Raw genomic sequence first — 14181 nt, 5'->3', positions numbered from 1 at the left:
GATCTAAAAATAAAGCCCCCCCCCCCAAAAAAAAGAAGATCAGTAACAGCAACTCGGGCACTGTTGCGTTTTTGTTGTTGCTGCTGCTGCTTTTGCTCTGAATTTGGGCGCGCGAGGTCCCGCCCCCGCCCGAAAGCGGCGCCTTCTGCGCAGCCGCGCGCCGCCCCCGCCCCCGCCCCGCTTCGGCGCTTCGGCGCTTCGCCCTGGTTGTCTGGCTTCTGCCTGGCGCGCGCCGGACGCAGCTGAGCCGCCCTTCTCGCCGCCGCCGCTGCCATGCCGGGCCTGCTGCTGGGCGACGAGGCGCCCAACTTCCACGCCGACACCACGCACGGCCCCCTCCGCTTCCACGACTTCCTGGGAAACTCGTGAGTAGCGCCACTCACTGCTGGCTCGACGCCGCCGCGCAAGGGCTGCGCTCCTGAGGCTGGCGCTGCGCGGCTCCGCGCTCTCTCCTGCGCGGGGGGGGGGGGGCTCTGCTTTCAGGGCCAGTGGCGTAGCGTGGGGGGTGCAGAGGGGGCCGGCCGCACCGGGCGCAACATCTGGGGCTTAGGGTTAGGGGGCGCAAATCCACGGGTTAGGGGGCGCAAATCCACGGGTTAGGGGGCGCAAATTACTTGCCTTGCCCCGGGTGCTGTCAACCCACGCTACGCCACTGGGTGGGCTATGCCCAGTGGCGTAGCGTGGGGGGTGCAGGGGGGCCGGCCGCACCGGGCGCAACATCTGGGGCTTAGGGTTAGGGGGCGCAAATCCACGGGTTAGGGGGCGCAAATTACTGACTTGCCTTGCCCTGGGTGCTGACAACCCACGCTACACCACTGCAGAAGCAGCTTAGTCCTGCTGGCCACATTACCCGGAAAGCTGTCTGCGGACAAACACCGGCTCCCAGTGGCGTAGCGTGGGGGGTGCAGGGGGGGCCGGCCGCACCGGGCGCAACATCTGGGGGTTAGGGTTAGGGGGCGCAAATCCACAGGTTAGGGGGCGCAAATCCACGGGTTAGGGGGCGCAAATTACTTGCCTTGCCCCGGGTGCCGACAACCCACGCTAGGCCACTGTTCAGGGCCGAGGGGTTGGCGGGCTGCGCAGGGCGCAGTCGTGGGTCCAAGCTGCGCCTCAAGCGCGTGGCTGCTGCTCCCTCCCTCCCCAAACAATTCCGGGCGCTGTGGCTCCGCAGAGCGGACTACAGTTCCCGGGATTCTCTGGGCGGGGAGCCGCGCACTTGAACGGGTTTGAATGACCCCCCCCCCGTCCCTTTTTTTGCAAAGAAGACAAGGCTGCTCCAGCTGCTGTCTCTCTCCCCCCCCCCCACCCCGATCGCCTTCTTGGGAATAGCCCAGTGCCTTAAGAAGTGTCTTCTGTTACTCTCTTGCGTTTTTCTTAACGCATTCTGACTTTACTAGCATGCTGCCTTGGAAGAATTAATATCCTAACAGGTGGGGTGCAAATAGTTGTAGTAAGTAAACAAATATATACAATTCTATATAAAGCGAAGGAAGTGTAGGGCAACGTGTGGAGCCAACCTTTGGCTTCGTGCGAGGGGTTCTGAAGGGAGCAGGGCTTGCAAGCTGCTCTGCTCATTCCTGTAGCTTTTTGCTACTACACTGCACTAAACTAAGCCACGGTTGGGCTTGGTGTGTCCTCCAAACCAGGACTCATGGTTAACTGTTCTTTGAGACCTTTAAGCGTTGGTAAGTCGTACAGTGGTACCTCGGGTTACATACGCTTCAGGTTACATACGCTTCAGGTTACAGACTCTGCTAACCCAGAAATAGTGCTTCAGGTTAAGAACTTTGCTTCAGGATGAGAACAGAAATCGTGCTCCAGCGGCGCAGCAGCAGCAGGAGGAGGCCCCATTAGCTAAAGTGGTGCTTCAGGTTAAGAACAGTTTCAGGTTAAGAACAGACCTCCGGAACGAATTAAGTACTTAGCCCGAGGTACCCCTGTATTTCTTTCACAATGCCTCCATGCCCAGTGATTGTAAGAAGATAAGTGAGATTCCAGTGCTGTATTTGAAATGCAGTACATGAGTGGCATTTCAAAAATGTTACCCATCAGTGGTATGTTAAGCATTGTAATACAATCCTGTGGCATCGTCATAGAGCACACTATTTGCTCTTAAATATGCTAAATAGTCCTTAGGATTCCGTGAAGTGCTTATGATTTGGGCAGGTTTCCATCTTCAAGAATATTTTTTCAAACTCCTTGTTCACTTTAAACTTGATAGGTTAGGCAAGAGAAATTATGCAGTGGTCTTAAAAAATTCAGGGACTATATTCAAATAGTATCTATACAGCTCTAATACAAAAAAGCACAAAAGGTTTACATACACATACCATATTTCAAATAACAGCAATAGGCTTCTTACTCATAATTGATATAAAAATATGCTGCACTCAGTATTATCTCTTTAGTTCAAATGTGTTATTATTTATTTGTACTAGAGATCACACAGTGACTTTGGGAAAGTACCCCCCCCCCACTGCTAAAAGCAAGCTTGAGAACACTGTGTGCTGGAACTTTTTCATGTGGGCAGCAAACAACAGAAACAGCTATTTTAAAAGATGCAGAAATACGTTTCTAAATTCATTGTTTAACTTGTATATCTTAAATTGCATTGCTAACTGACTCAGTAAATATTTGCTTTCTTTATAGTTGAGGACCAGAGTTTAAACAATAAAATTCATCTCCAAAGCAGTGTGCTAACAGGTAGTTGTGATAGTCAGGAGACCAAAGGGTAAATTTATGGTGCTTGATGTCACGAGAACTCCCAGAAGTGCAAGCTGGATTTAGAAGAGGCAGAGGAACCAGAGACCAAATTGCAAACATGCGCTGGATTATGGAGAAAGCTAGAGAGTTCCAGAAAGACATTTACTTCTGCTTCATTGACTATGCAAAAGCCTTTGACTGTGTCGACCATGGCAAACTATGGCAAGTTCTTAAAGAAATGGGAGTGCCTGATCACCTCATCTGTCTCCTGAGAAATCTCTATGTGGGACAAGAAGCTACAGTTAGAACTGGATATGGAACAACTGATTGGTTCAAAATTGGGAAAGGAGTACGACAAGGCTGCATTTTGTCTCCCTGCTTATTTAACTTATATGCAGAATTCATCATGCGAAAGGCTGGGCTGGATGAATCCCTAGCCGGAATTAAGATTGCCGGAAGAAATATCAACAACCTCAGATATGCAGATGACACAACCTTGATGGCAGAAAGTGAGGAGGAATTAAAGAACCTTTTATTGAGGGTGAAAGAGGAGAGTGCAAAATATGGTCTGAAGCTCAACATCAAAAAAACGAAGATCATGGCTACTGGTCCCATCACCTCCTGGCAAATAGAAGGGGAAGAAATGGAGGCAGTGAGAGATTTTACTTTCTTGGGCTCCATGATCACTGCAGATGGTGACAGCAGCCACGAAATTAAAAGACGCCTGCTTCTTGGGAGAAGGGCAATGACAGGCCTAGACAGCATCTTGAGAAGTAGAGACATCACCTTGCCAACAAAGGTCCGTATAGTTAAAGCTATGGTTTTCCCAGTAGTGATGTATGGAAGTGAGAGCTGGACCATAAAGAAGGCTGATCGCCGAAGAATTGATGCTTTTGAATTATGGTGCTGGAGGAGACTCTTGAGAGTCCCATGGACTGCAAGAAGATCAATCCTCTCCATTCTGAAGGAAATCAGCCCTGAGTGCTCACTGGAAGGACAGATTGTGAAGCTGAGGCTCCAGTACTTTGGCCACCTCATGAGAAGAGAAGACTCCCTGGAGAAGACCCTGATGTTGGGAAAGATGGAGGGCACAAGGAGAAGGGGGCGACAGAGGACGAGATGGTTGGATAGTGTTTTCGAGGTTACCAGCATGAGTCTGACCAAGCTGCGGGGGGCAGTGGAGGACAGGAGTGCCTGGCGTTCTCTGGTCCATGGGGTCACGAAGAGTCGGACACGACTAAACGACTAAACAACAACATATATATAAAAAGAGAAGGCCCTTTCCAAGTTATAGGTCATATCCAGCACTTCGAATTGTGTCCAGAAATAGACAGGAAGCCAGTGGAGCTATCAAGGGAGTCATCTGCCCCCCTATAACCAGCCCCAGTCAGCAGTCTGGCTGCAGCTCTTTGAGGTTACCAGCATGAGTCTGACCAAGCTGCGGGGGGCAGTGGAGGACAGGAGTGCCTGGCATTCTCTGGTCCATGGGGTCACGAAGAGTCGGACACGACTAAACGACTAAACAACAAGTAATGTTTGACTAGAGAATGAACCTTTGCAACAGGAAGGTGTTGGCCAAGATGGCCTGGCAGAAGATGTTACTTGGCTACAGGGCAAATAAAATGCTTACTATATCCACTGAAATCTAGAGAAGAGTTATGAATGGGCTGCATAATTCACTTTTTAATTTGGCTGTTGTACGCTCTGCAGTAATTCTAAACCACCTGTCAGGGCAGTATTGTTGTAAAATGCATGTCGAAACCAAACCTGATATTTCAGGGTTCCAAAGTACACCCAACCGACTCCGAGAGCTTCCTGCTTCTAGGATAACAGGAAGGTGCTTCTCTTCTCCCATGGCTAAGACTTACTGACGCATCCTGAAGCAACTTTCTCAGTTCTTTCCCCAGCTCTCCCTCACAACCAGTTCTCACGGCAGCCACCATAAAGGGAAGACATCATTGGAGTAACATGCTTTCTTGCAAAAGGAAGCAGAACTTACCCAAATATTAAGACACCAACTGTGGAATGTCTCATGAAGCCAAGTGATCAAAGTTGCTTTTTAGTGTTCCTAGGCTTTGTTTTTAAAAAAGAAAGTAGGGGGCAGAATATGGGAAGACATGAAAATCCTTAATTACTGGTTATCCCATTCTGTTACAAATTTCCATCTGCTGAATAAGCTTAATATCTGCTAGAAGTGGGACGGAAATCCTAGTTAGACACAATTTCAGTAGCTCTGGGACTTCTTCAAAACACCTTCTGAGTGGTCACTCCTTTTGAGGTATATATCTATGTGGTATGCATGCCTTTATTTCCTCTTAGAATTCTGAGGCATATTGTCTAAAAATGTGTGCCTCCTGGAGGAGTAGGGTGTAGAGTAGGGTATATATTTCACGACACTCGGTGACTTTAATATCACCTTAATGTAGCAAAGGGCGAAGCAGTTTACAGTGAGGTTTGCACCCATAGCAGTAATGTGCTAAGCTGCCTAAAATGACAATGCCAGTACTCATTCACATTGTTTGTACTATACAAAAGCATTGCTGACTCAGGAACCTTATCAAGCAGGAGCTGTCATTTTAATCAAATAATGTTGGCAGGCTGTGTACTATGGTGGAAAGCTATGGTGTATGAGGCTCCCTGAAAGACTTACAAAGGCAGCCGAGACCAGTTCTGAGGGGTGGAGGTAGTATCAGCCGTCAGTGGAGTGTCAACTGTGTGATGCTTCAGTTAAGAAGGTCATGGAGACTGAAAACTCCAATGAAGAATGAAACTCCTGCTGCTGCTGCTGCTGAAGGGAATGGATGTCAAAGTAAATATAACAAAAAGAGAGTAGGGAGTCTAAAAAGGAAATTTGCTTAGTTTTAACTAACAGGAAAAAGAAACTTGAATTGTTTGGTCTGATTAGGAGGTCTTAAATAAGCTTTGCACGACTCGATTTCAGTGTTACCCTACCCATCAAGACAATGCCATGTTGTTTTTTCTTTCAGGTGGGGCATCCTGTTCTCTCATCCACGAGATTTTACACCTGTGTGTACAACAGAGCTTGGCAGAGCAGCAAAGCTGGCACCAGAGTTTGCAAAGCGTAACATTAAAATGATAGCCCTCTCTATTGATGATGTCAAAGACCATCTCTGTTGGAGCAAGGTATATGGAGATAAATAATAGCACCAGTCAACTGAAGAAGTATAGGACTTGCAGGCTTGGCTCAGACAAGGACTTACACACCCCACCCTCCCATCCTTCTCTGAAGTATATCTAAGAAGAGAAGCTTCTGCCACTGGTGGAGGAAGAGGCGTGGGGAGGGGGGTGAGTGCACCGCCCCCGGAAGCGTGATCCCGGCGGGGTCTGCCCCGTGCGCTGGGCTCCACGCCCCTATGGGCGGCATACCACGCCCCCAGGACGTGCACCAGCCCTGCCCCCGCCTGCTCTCCGCCCCCCCATGAAGCTCCGCCACTGGCTTCTGCATCAGTTTAACCAGAGTTTAGCATCACAACTGAATCCTAAATGCTGGTTGAACCAAACTATGGCCTTTTGAAACAAACCAGGTTTGTAAACCATGGTTTGAAATTGGTTTGTTTCCATTAATCGTAATTAAGATTAACTGCAGTTCGTTTCTGTTTAGATGTTGTGACAAGCTGCAGTTAATGTAAGTTGAAAGTAAAAGCTCCCAAAATCCTGGCAGATGTACCAGAGTGTATCACTAAATGTAGAGGCAATATTGTATCAAAAGTATATCCAACACTAAAGCTGTTATATGCTGCTATACTAATAACTTTGCTGATCTGACACATGGACTATTCTGTGACAATAATCGTGATGTTCCTTGTATAATATGGTTCCGAAACAAGAACTATCAGATAGACAGTAGCTTCATAAAACTCAAGAATAGCACCAAGTTGATCCCTTTACATTGATAACTTGCAGTCCCTGAACCCTGATCTTTTTAAAATGGATTAAGATTAGTCTTCTTAGTGATGCTGATGCATGCCAGAGCTCCACAAGGCAGAACACTGGCATCTAGGCTTTAAAGTGGACACAGAACCTCAGATTAAATCTGCACTCTGTTCCAAAACTGGGCGCCATGATTAGGAGCATGGAGCTATGAAGTAAGTAGTGGATGTGTTGGAAGGCTGCAGCTAATGTGCCTGTTTGAGCATGTAAAAGAAATAATTTGCATTACATTTTCATGAGTAGGGTGAATGATTTTTTTATTGTTTAGTAATCTATGAATACTATTCTATAGTATAAATTGTTGCTGTTCTGTTCAAAACCAGTCTCTACACTATATTTGGACTTTACTGTGGAATTGAAAACAATTAACAATGGGTTTGTTTTGAATTTTTTTGCATATTGCTTCTTGTTAAAAGAAAACTTTCAGCTTAAATTGACTGAGGAATTAACTGCCCTTTTACTTAGAAGGATCTATCTGCCTCAGTTTGGGATGTGTAAAATGATTAAAGTCTAGTCACAAATATACCAGGAAGTGTCCCTTGCCAAGTTGTCCAACATGCTCTTTTAAATGCGGTGCCAACTAGCTTGTATTGCCACCCTGTCAAACCAGTCAGTTGTCTGAGAGCACAAGGGAAAGGCTGTTGTGAAGCCATATTATGTGGTGGAGAGAGTTATTTCAGGACAGAACTCTTTGTTAGGCAAATATGTTCTCCTTCCAAGGCTCTGCTTGACACTTTCTCTAGATAATGAAGTATGTTACATATAAAGCAAATGCAAAATAAGATTGTATAAACTTGAGAATATATTTTATTAGAAATATATGGAACTTTTCTATTTTGTCTTGGATCCAGGGCAGTAATAACAAATTGAATATTGCTCCCAATACATGGCAGTTATATTTAAAATGGAAGTGTGCCATTTCACTAGTTGTCAGAGGTGAAAACTAATTCTGGTCTGTTAAAAAGAAATCGTAGCAGTATCATGACTCTTTTATTAGGTTCAACTTAAAAGCCAAAGTAGTGAGGAAGTATTTGAAAGCTTATTTGTGACTAGTTGGTCCTATTAAAACAAAAAGCAAGTGTTTCTCTAGAGAGTACGGACATCTGGTGGTTGAATAATAGGATATAAGGAGAAAAATAAAAGTTATGTCACATTTTATATCTGAGAAAGAAGAATGAACAAAGGTTGCCTGTCTTCAGAAGACATTGTAGCTAGGTGAATAGTAGCATTTGTGTTGGGACTTCAGTTGAACATCAAGATGCCATCTGTGTTGACTGAAACTTTTTAATGTTCTGCTGAGGAAAAAATGCATATATATTAGTTTTGTGTAGAATTAAGTTTCGAAGAAAGGTTAACACTTGGAAATGAAGCCTTTGATTTCATTTGCACTCCATGCTGACTTCAAGACTGACTCTAGATTGACTGCAAGATTCTCTAGTCTAGAACATATCACTTAAGTTCACTTGCAGATCACTAATGTGTCCTGGGAACTTGCAGAACACCTCAAAGGAGTTACTCAAATCAAAGGTTCTTCTTTTGGTGTGTGTCTTAAATCTTCCACCTTAAGCTTTATGCATAAAGTTCAGGCAAATGGGGGAAAGCAGTATTAGATTATTCTAAATAATATACCGTATAGTATGTTACACTTTTAGGCCTCCTGTTGTTGATGATGATTAAACTTCTTAGTTAGTTCTTTGTCATATCTTTGCCAATAATTTCTTTGTCATAACTTTGCTACTGCCTTCTCTGCCAGTTCCCTCCACTCTTTATGTGTGACATGCTTTATGGCTAGTTCCTTAGTGCAACTGCACTCAGCTTGTGGCCTTTCTCCCATTCAGCCTGTGAGTCAGCCTGCACTCTCGCTTGAGAGGAGGCTTATAGAATCTTATTTGTATAATATTTGAAAAAAGTTTTAACAGTTTCTGTAGTGGTAAACATGCTGCTATCGCCAAAGCCCTCTAGAATACGTCTTACAAACAGATTGATCATTAGCAACGTACTGTCAAATACTTACTGTTGGGCTGAATGAGATTGGTAATCATGATTATCTGTGACTCTAGTTGTAGTTTGCAGTGTCACTTACCTAAAGGAGTCCCCATTTTTTTGTTGACGGAGTCTTGCACACCTGCATCAACAATGAAATATTTTAGCCCTGTCCTCAAACAGCCGGACAACGTGTGCTTTGCTTGAGTGACATACCTAATTTCTAAGTTACCGTGCGTAGGGTTAGGCTGAACATGTCATATAATTCAGTGGAACTTACATGTAAGGCCTAGTTCTCACTGATATGGTAAGCCTGGGCTTGGGCTGTAGACCACTTCAGATTTCAGGGACAGCTTCACTTGACCGAGGCTTCAATCCTATACAGGCTTAAAACCTGGTAAAAAGTGCAATTAAACTGAATGGAACCAAACAGATGTGCATAGGTTTGAATGTGGATTTCTCTGTAAAGAAAATGCTGTTTGAACACAGAAGACTAGTTTGTTGGCAAGAAGCCTTGAACCCCTCTTCCTGGATTGCCTTTTAAAGATACCGCTGTATACCAGGAATACGAGTCATGTGAATACCACTTGTCGTCTTTCCTATGTTCTTTTGTACCAGTGACCCAACACTAACAATTTTCTCCCCTGTAGGACATCAATGCCTACAATGGAGATGAGGCCAAAGAGCAGCTCCCCTTTCCCATAATTGCTGACTCAAAACGGGAGCTTGCAGTCCAGCTGGGCATGCTAGACCCAGATGAGAGAGACAAGGATGGTATTCCTCTGACTGCCCGTGTGGTAAGTATTGAGGGCCTCTGCAGGCTGCAATTAGCTTTTCATTCTTTGTATTATGGGATGGACAAACTTTTTGCCCCCAAGGGCCACGTGTGATGATGGGTGGGTGCTTAGGAACCTAAGAAGAGCTTCTGGATCAGGCTAGTGATCCCTCTAGTCCAGTATCCTGTTCTCACAGTGGCCAATGAGATGCCTGCAGGAAGGCTGGAAGCGAGACCTGAGTGCAACAGCCCTCTCTCCTTGGGGGCCAGAAGCCAGTTGATGTGGCTGGCAGTGCCTTGGGCTGTTAATTCAAACACATGCTCATGCACATACACACTCATATTCATTCTCATTAACTCACACTTTCTCACACCAACAGCTGGACACCAGGGACAGACTATTTTGGGACAGCAAAACTGACTGGATTTGGAACACTGGAGAATGATTTAATCCCCAATGTTCCCATCTGGAAAAAAATGTTGGTGGGGTCATAGCCACACTATTTTCTGCTTTTTTAGAATTGACAGTCATTTTGTGACTCACACTCACGAAAGTACTTTTTCTAAATTCCGAAGTTACCAATAAAGAAGGGTGATCCCTTCCTAGGGTAGTATTATTCCTGTCTTTCAGATCAGTTACCTTGTGGGGAGAAGCTGCTAACCTTCGGAGATATTCAAAATTCTTTTGAAATCTTCCCAGTTTTACCAGTAAATAAATTTTATCACTTTTGCGTGTTTTGGACTATAAATTCAGGGCAGAAATATTACAGTCAGATCATTGTATGCCAGAAGTCAGATGAGAACACTTCCTGTAAAGTAGACCTTTCTACTACGGATAACTATAGTTCCAAAATATTTTTGAAAAGGAGTGAATGTGGGGGATGAGTTGTAAAAGAATAGCTCATCTGGCATGATTTTCAGGTTCTCATTCTGTGGCTTTGCTTTTATAGGTATTTGTCTTTGGCCCGGACAAGAAACTCAAACTCTCTATCCTCTACCCAGCAACCACTGGCAGAAACTTTGATGAGATTCTGAGAGTGGTCGATTCCCTACAGCTAACAGCTGCTAAGAAGGTTGCTACCCCAGTTGACTGGAAGGTAACTATACTTTGTTAACATTAAATTCTGAAGTTTCCTCACACTGTCAGATAGCAGTACCCTGCTACATAAAGGTACCCCTGCCCGTACGAGCCAGTCTTGACAGACTCTAGGGTTGTGCGCTCATCTCACTCAAGAGGCCGGGAGCCAGCGCTGTCCGCAGACACTTCCGGGTCACGTGGCCACCGTGACAAGCTGCATCTGGCGAGCCAGCGCAGCACACGGAACGCCGTTTACCTTCCCGCTGGTAAGCGGTCCCTATTTATCTACTTGCACCCGGAGGTGCTTTCGAACTGCTAGGTTGGCAGGTGCTGGGACCGAATGATGGGAGCGCACCCCGCCGCGGGGATTCGAACCGCCGACCATGCAATCGGCAACTCCTAGGCGCTGAGGCTTTTACCCACAGTGCCACCCGCGTCCCTACCCTGCTACATATGTGAGTCTAAATTCAGCTTCTGTCTTCTGGGAAGGGGAAGTTGCATCCAGTTCAATTAGGATAAACTAACTAGGGAACAGCGCAGTAAGCTTGAATATGTTGTTACTTTTATTCAGTTAGCTAGAGCAACTTACCCCGGGAGTCCCAATGATACCATTATTATTGACCTAAATAATTTGCTGCAGGAGGGCCACTTACTCCTTTTGCTTTCTTAAAAGATCAGCAGAGATGCCTCTGAAAGCTTCTATTGAGTCACCAAGGCATTGTCTTTACTGACCAGATAGTGGGACTTTTGAACCCTGCTGCTCTGTTTCCCCTTCTGGCTCTTGATACATATTCCACTATCCCTGTGGCTGTAAATTACAGTTCCTGATTTACAGTGCCAGCATAAGCTGTTCAAATGAACAGTTTGATAACTAAATTGACCAATTTCCAACTGTGGGTTCTGGGAATATATAGATTTTATTACTTGTACATTATGAAAATGTGGTATTGAACATTATTTACAGCACAATCTTATGCAGGTTTACTAGGTAAACGTGCCTAGGAATGCAACTTGGTTTATTCACTATATTTATATACCTCCTTTCTAACAAGGCATTAAAGGTGGTTCACATAGTTTAAATTGTACACTGCCTTTAGTGGCTTCACAGAAAGACAGTATATAATGCAGTACAAAAATGAAAGAAAGATGAAACTGTCTCTGGCCATTGGCGTATGGTCTTTTGCCTTCCCTTAGGGCACACAGATACTTAAATAACATCCTTTTAAAAGACCAACTTTGCCTTGAACTGATAATGTGTGTGTAAGATCTTCATTGCTTGACTGAAACTGGCTCCTGCAATTTGTGCAACCTTATACAGTTGGCATTTATATGTAGGACTGTATTGGCCCGAATATAAGACACACTTTCCCCCCAAATCCCAATCTGGAAAAGTTAAAGTGCGGCTTATATTCACAACCTTATGATATTGCTTCTGAAGCAGCTGTGCAGGAGGGCCATCAGGGGTGTGGGACAACAGTGTGCTGCCCACGACTCCCAAGCCTCCCCTGATCTGTCAAAACAAAGGAGAAGCAGCCCGGGAGCGTAGGCAATGGCGCGCCACCTGCCCGCGACTCCCAAGGCTGCTTGGGGAGGCAGTGTTGGGGGCAGTAGTGTCAGGTGGGCACGCAGCACAGTCAGAACTGGCGCCGGCTGCCCCCCCACCCCCGTTTAGGGCGGTAGAGCTGGGAGGTGGGCCACACCCACAAAGAAGCATTGAATTTTAAAGTCCTGGCTTATTTGTGGGTGCGGCTTATATTCGGGCCAATATGCTAGGTGGGGTTTGTCTGTTTGCATATTACATATGCATTGGGGAATAGCCATGTGGGAAACTGAATATATATTCCTACTTCAGTGAAAGCTTCTATGTAAGAGGATTGGTGTGTTTTTAACAAATGCAATAATCTTCAACAGACTGAAGGTTCTGGTCTTCACTGACAGAACTGGAGGATCAGAGGGTCTGCAGCTCTCTGAAGTATGGCACTTCTTACTAAAAGTCTCCCCTCCTTCTTTCCTCATGAGCCTGGGGACCAGGTCATGGTGATTCCAAGTGTACCAGAAGAAGAGGCTGACAAGCTCTTTCCAGGAGGAGTTTGCACCAAAGAACTTCCATCAGGAAAGAAATACCTGCGTTACACCCCTCAGCCTCAATAGGAACTGTGAAGAGAGATCGAACAAACCAGAATGCTGATCACAGGGGCTCTGTAGGAAAAGCTGCATTAACTATCTTGTGTGGAAGTAGATTTGCCAAGCACACAATATTTAGCAGAGTGACTGAGTCCCAGCTAGTCATCACGGGGTTGATCTGTTCAGACATGTGATCAGTTGTCATGGGTTTATTTTAAATGAATAATCAATTTTCTGCTCTTTAGCAATGTATAAACACACTTTTCAGATAACAGATTATTTCTTTGTCACTGAAAATTTTAGTAAGTGGGCAAACAATCTCTCGTGCTGCTATGTGCAGAAAATCTCAAAATAAAACTGTTCAGCTAACCACTGTACAGGCTGTGGGGTCAAATGAGGTAGGGTTCTTGAGCACATTTCACTAGAAATGATTGTGACTAGATTGTTTGCACAGCTGAAGCTTGTTGCAGTTTTCCTGGGCCTTTATTTCAAATTAATTTGTTCTACTAATCAAATGCCTAATCTGGAAAGGCTTGTATTAACCACCTAGTCTGTATTGGTTACATTGGATTGATGGCTATACCAAAAAGACTTTCAACCTTTTTTTTTTGTTCCTCTTATTCAGGAAATAAAACTAGCTATTAAAATCTGTTGTCTGCTATCCACTAATTCTGTAATATATAAAATCATGCATTATTGAAATACAAATTGTGCAGCATACAAGGTCTCTATTCAGATCAGCTAATATAAACTGGGAATCCCCCTCAAATAATCTGTTTAGGCCTAACTAGAATAACAATGCTAGAATGGAAGCATGACTGTAGAGCAGGGGTGGTGAACCTGTAGCCTTCCACTATGTTCCTGGACCATCAATCCCAGTCAGCCTGGCCAAAGAGAACTGCAGTCATCAGCATTTAGAGGACCACAGGTTAGGTTGCTAGAATTTTCTATAAAATACTGATAAACATGCCCCTCATCATAATGGACCACAGTCATACTCCACCAGTTTTTTTCATTCTGCTGGCATCGAGGTTTTCAACCTTTTTGAGTCCACGGCTCCCTTGACCAACCACATTCTGCAGCTTTCCTATGGGGAAAAGTGCTCTGAGCCTCAGAAGCCCAGTTATGTCACCCGTTGCCTGCAGAGCTGGCAGCTCCTCGCCCCTCTTTGAATGCCCTCCCTTGTGGAGTGTTCCCTCAGCCGCCTCTCCTTGGGAGTCCTCCAGGCAGCCGCTGCCCCAGTCTCTGAGCCGCCATGCCCCCCCCCCTCAAAGAGAGTTGTCTCCTCACACTGCTCCACAGGGGCCTGGGAAGAGGATGCCTCCAGCCTGAGCAGCCCAATGGAGACGAGCCAAAGGTGAATATGAGGCCTGCACCTTACTCACCTTGGGTGGCAGCAGCAGGCACCACCAGTCCTGCATGGCAGAAAGGCTCCCCTTTGGCACTGAGCTCTCAGCTGCCAGGCAGGCATTGCACACAGCAAGCACAAGAAAGGCCATCATGGTGCCTGCCTACCCTACCTCTCGCTTGTCTGCAAGGGCTGGTGGGCTGGCCGGCCTCCCGCACC

General features: G+C 45.5%; 2 protein-coding genes across 5 annotated transcripts in view; one reads left to right on the top strand and one right to left on the bottom strand.

Moving 5' to 3' along the window:
* The first annotated feature begins 207 nt into the window (after positions 1-207).
* Positions 208-13261, top strand: PRDX6 (peroxiredoxin 6). The gene is made up of 5 exons (XM_079981758.1): positions 208-365; positions 5691-5847; positions 9288-9434; positions 10363-10509; positions 12510-13261. The coding sequence occupies exons 1-5, from the start codon at positions 274-276 to the stop codon at positions 12639-12641; spliced, it is 675 nt and encodes a 224-aa protein (XP_079837884.1). The 5' UTR covers positions 208-273; the 3' UTR covers positions 12642-13261.
* Positions 7439-14181, bottom strand: part of LOC307218821 (ankyrin repeat domain-containing protein 45-like) — a 31726-nt gene continuing 24983 nt past the window's right edge. For 3 of the 4 annotated variants that reach the window (XM_079981715.1, XM_079981717.1, XM_079981718.1), the window contains exons 6-7: positions 8738-8779; positions 7439-7949 (exon numbers count right to left, since the gene is read on the bottom strand). In XM_079981715.1, coding sequence (XP_079837841.1) covers positions 7939-7949; positions 8738-8779 — 53 coding nt within the window. In that variant the 3' untranslated portion in view covers positions 7439-7938. The remainder of the gene's footprint in view (positions 7950-8737; positions 8780-14181) is intronic. The other variant, XM_079981716.1, reaches the window with a different exon arrangement.

The sequence above is a fragment of the Podarcis cretensis genome (genome assembly GCF_951804945.1).
Source record: "Podarcis cretensis genome assembly, chromosome: 6".
Lineage (NCBI taxonomy): Eukaryota > Metazoa > Chordata > Lepidosauria > Squamata > Lacertidae > Podarcis > Podarcis cretensis.
This window is presented reverse-complemented; position numbering and strand designations above follow the sequence as displayed.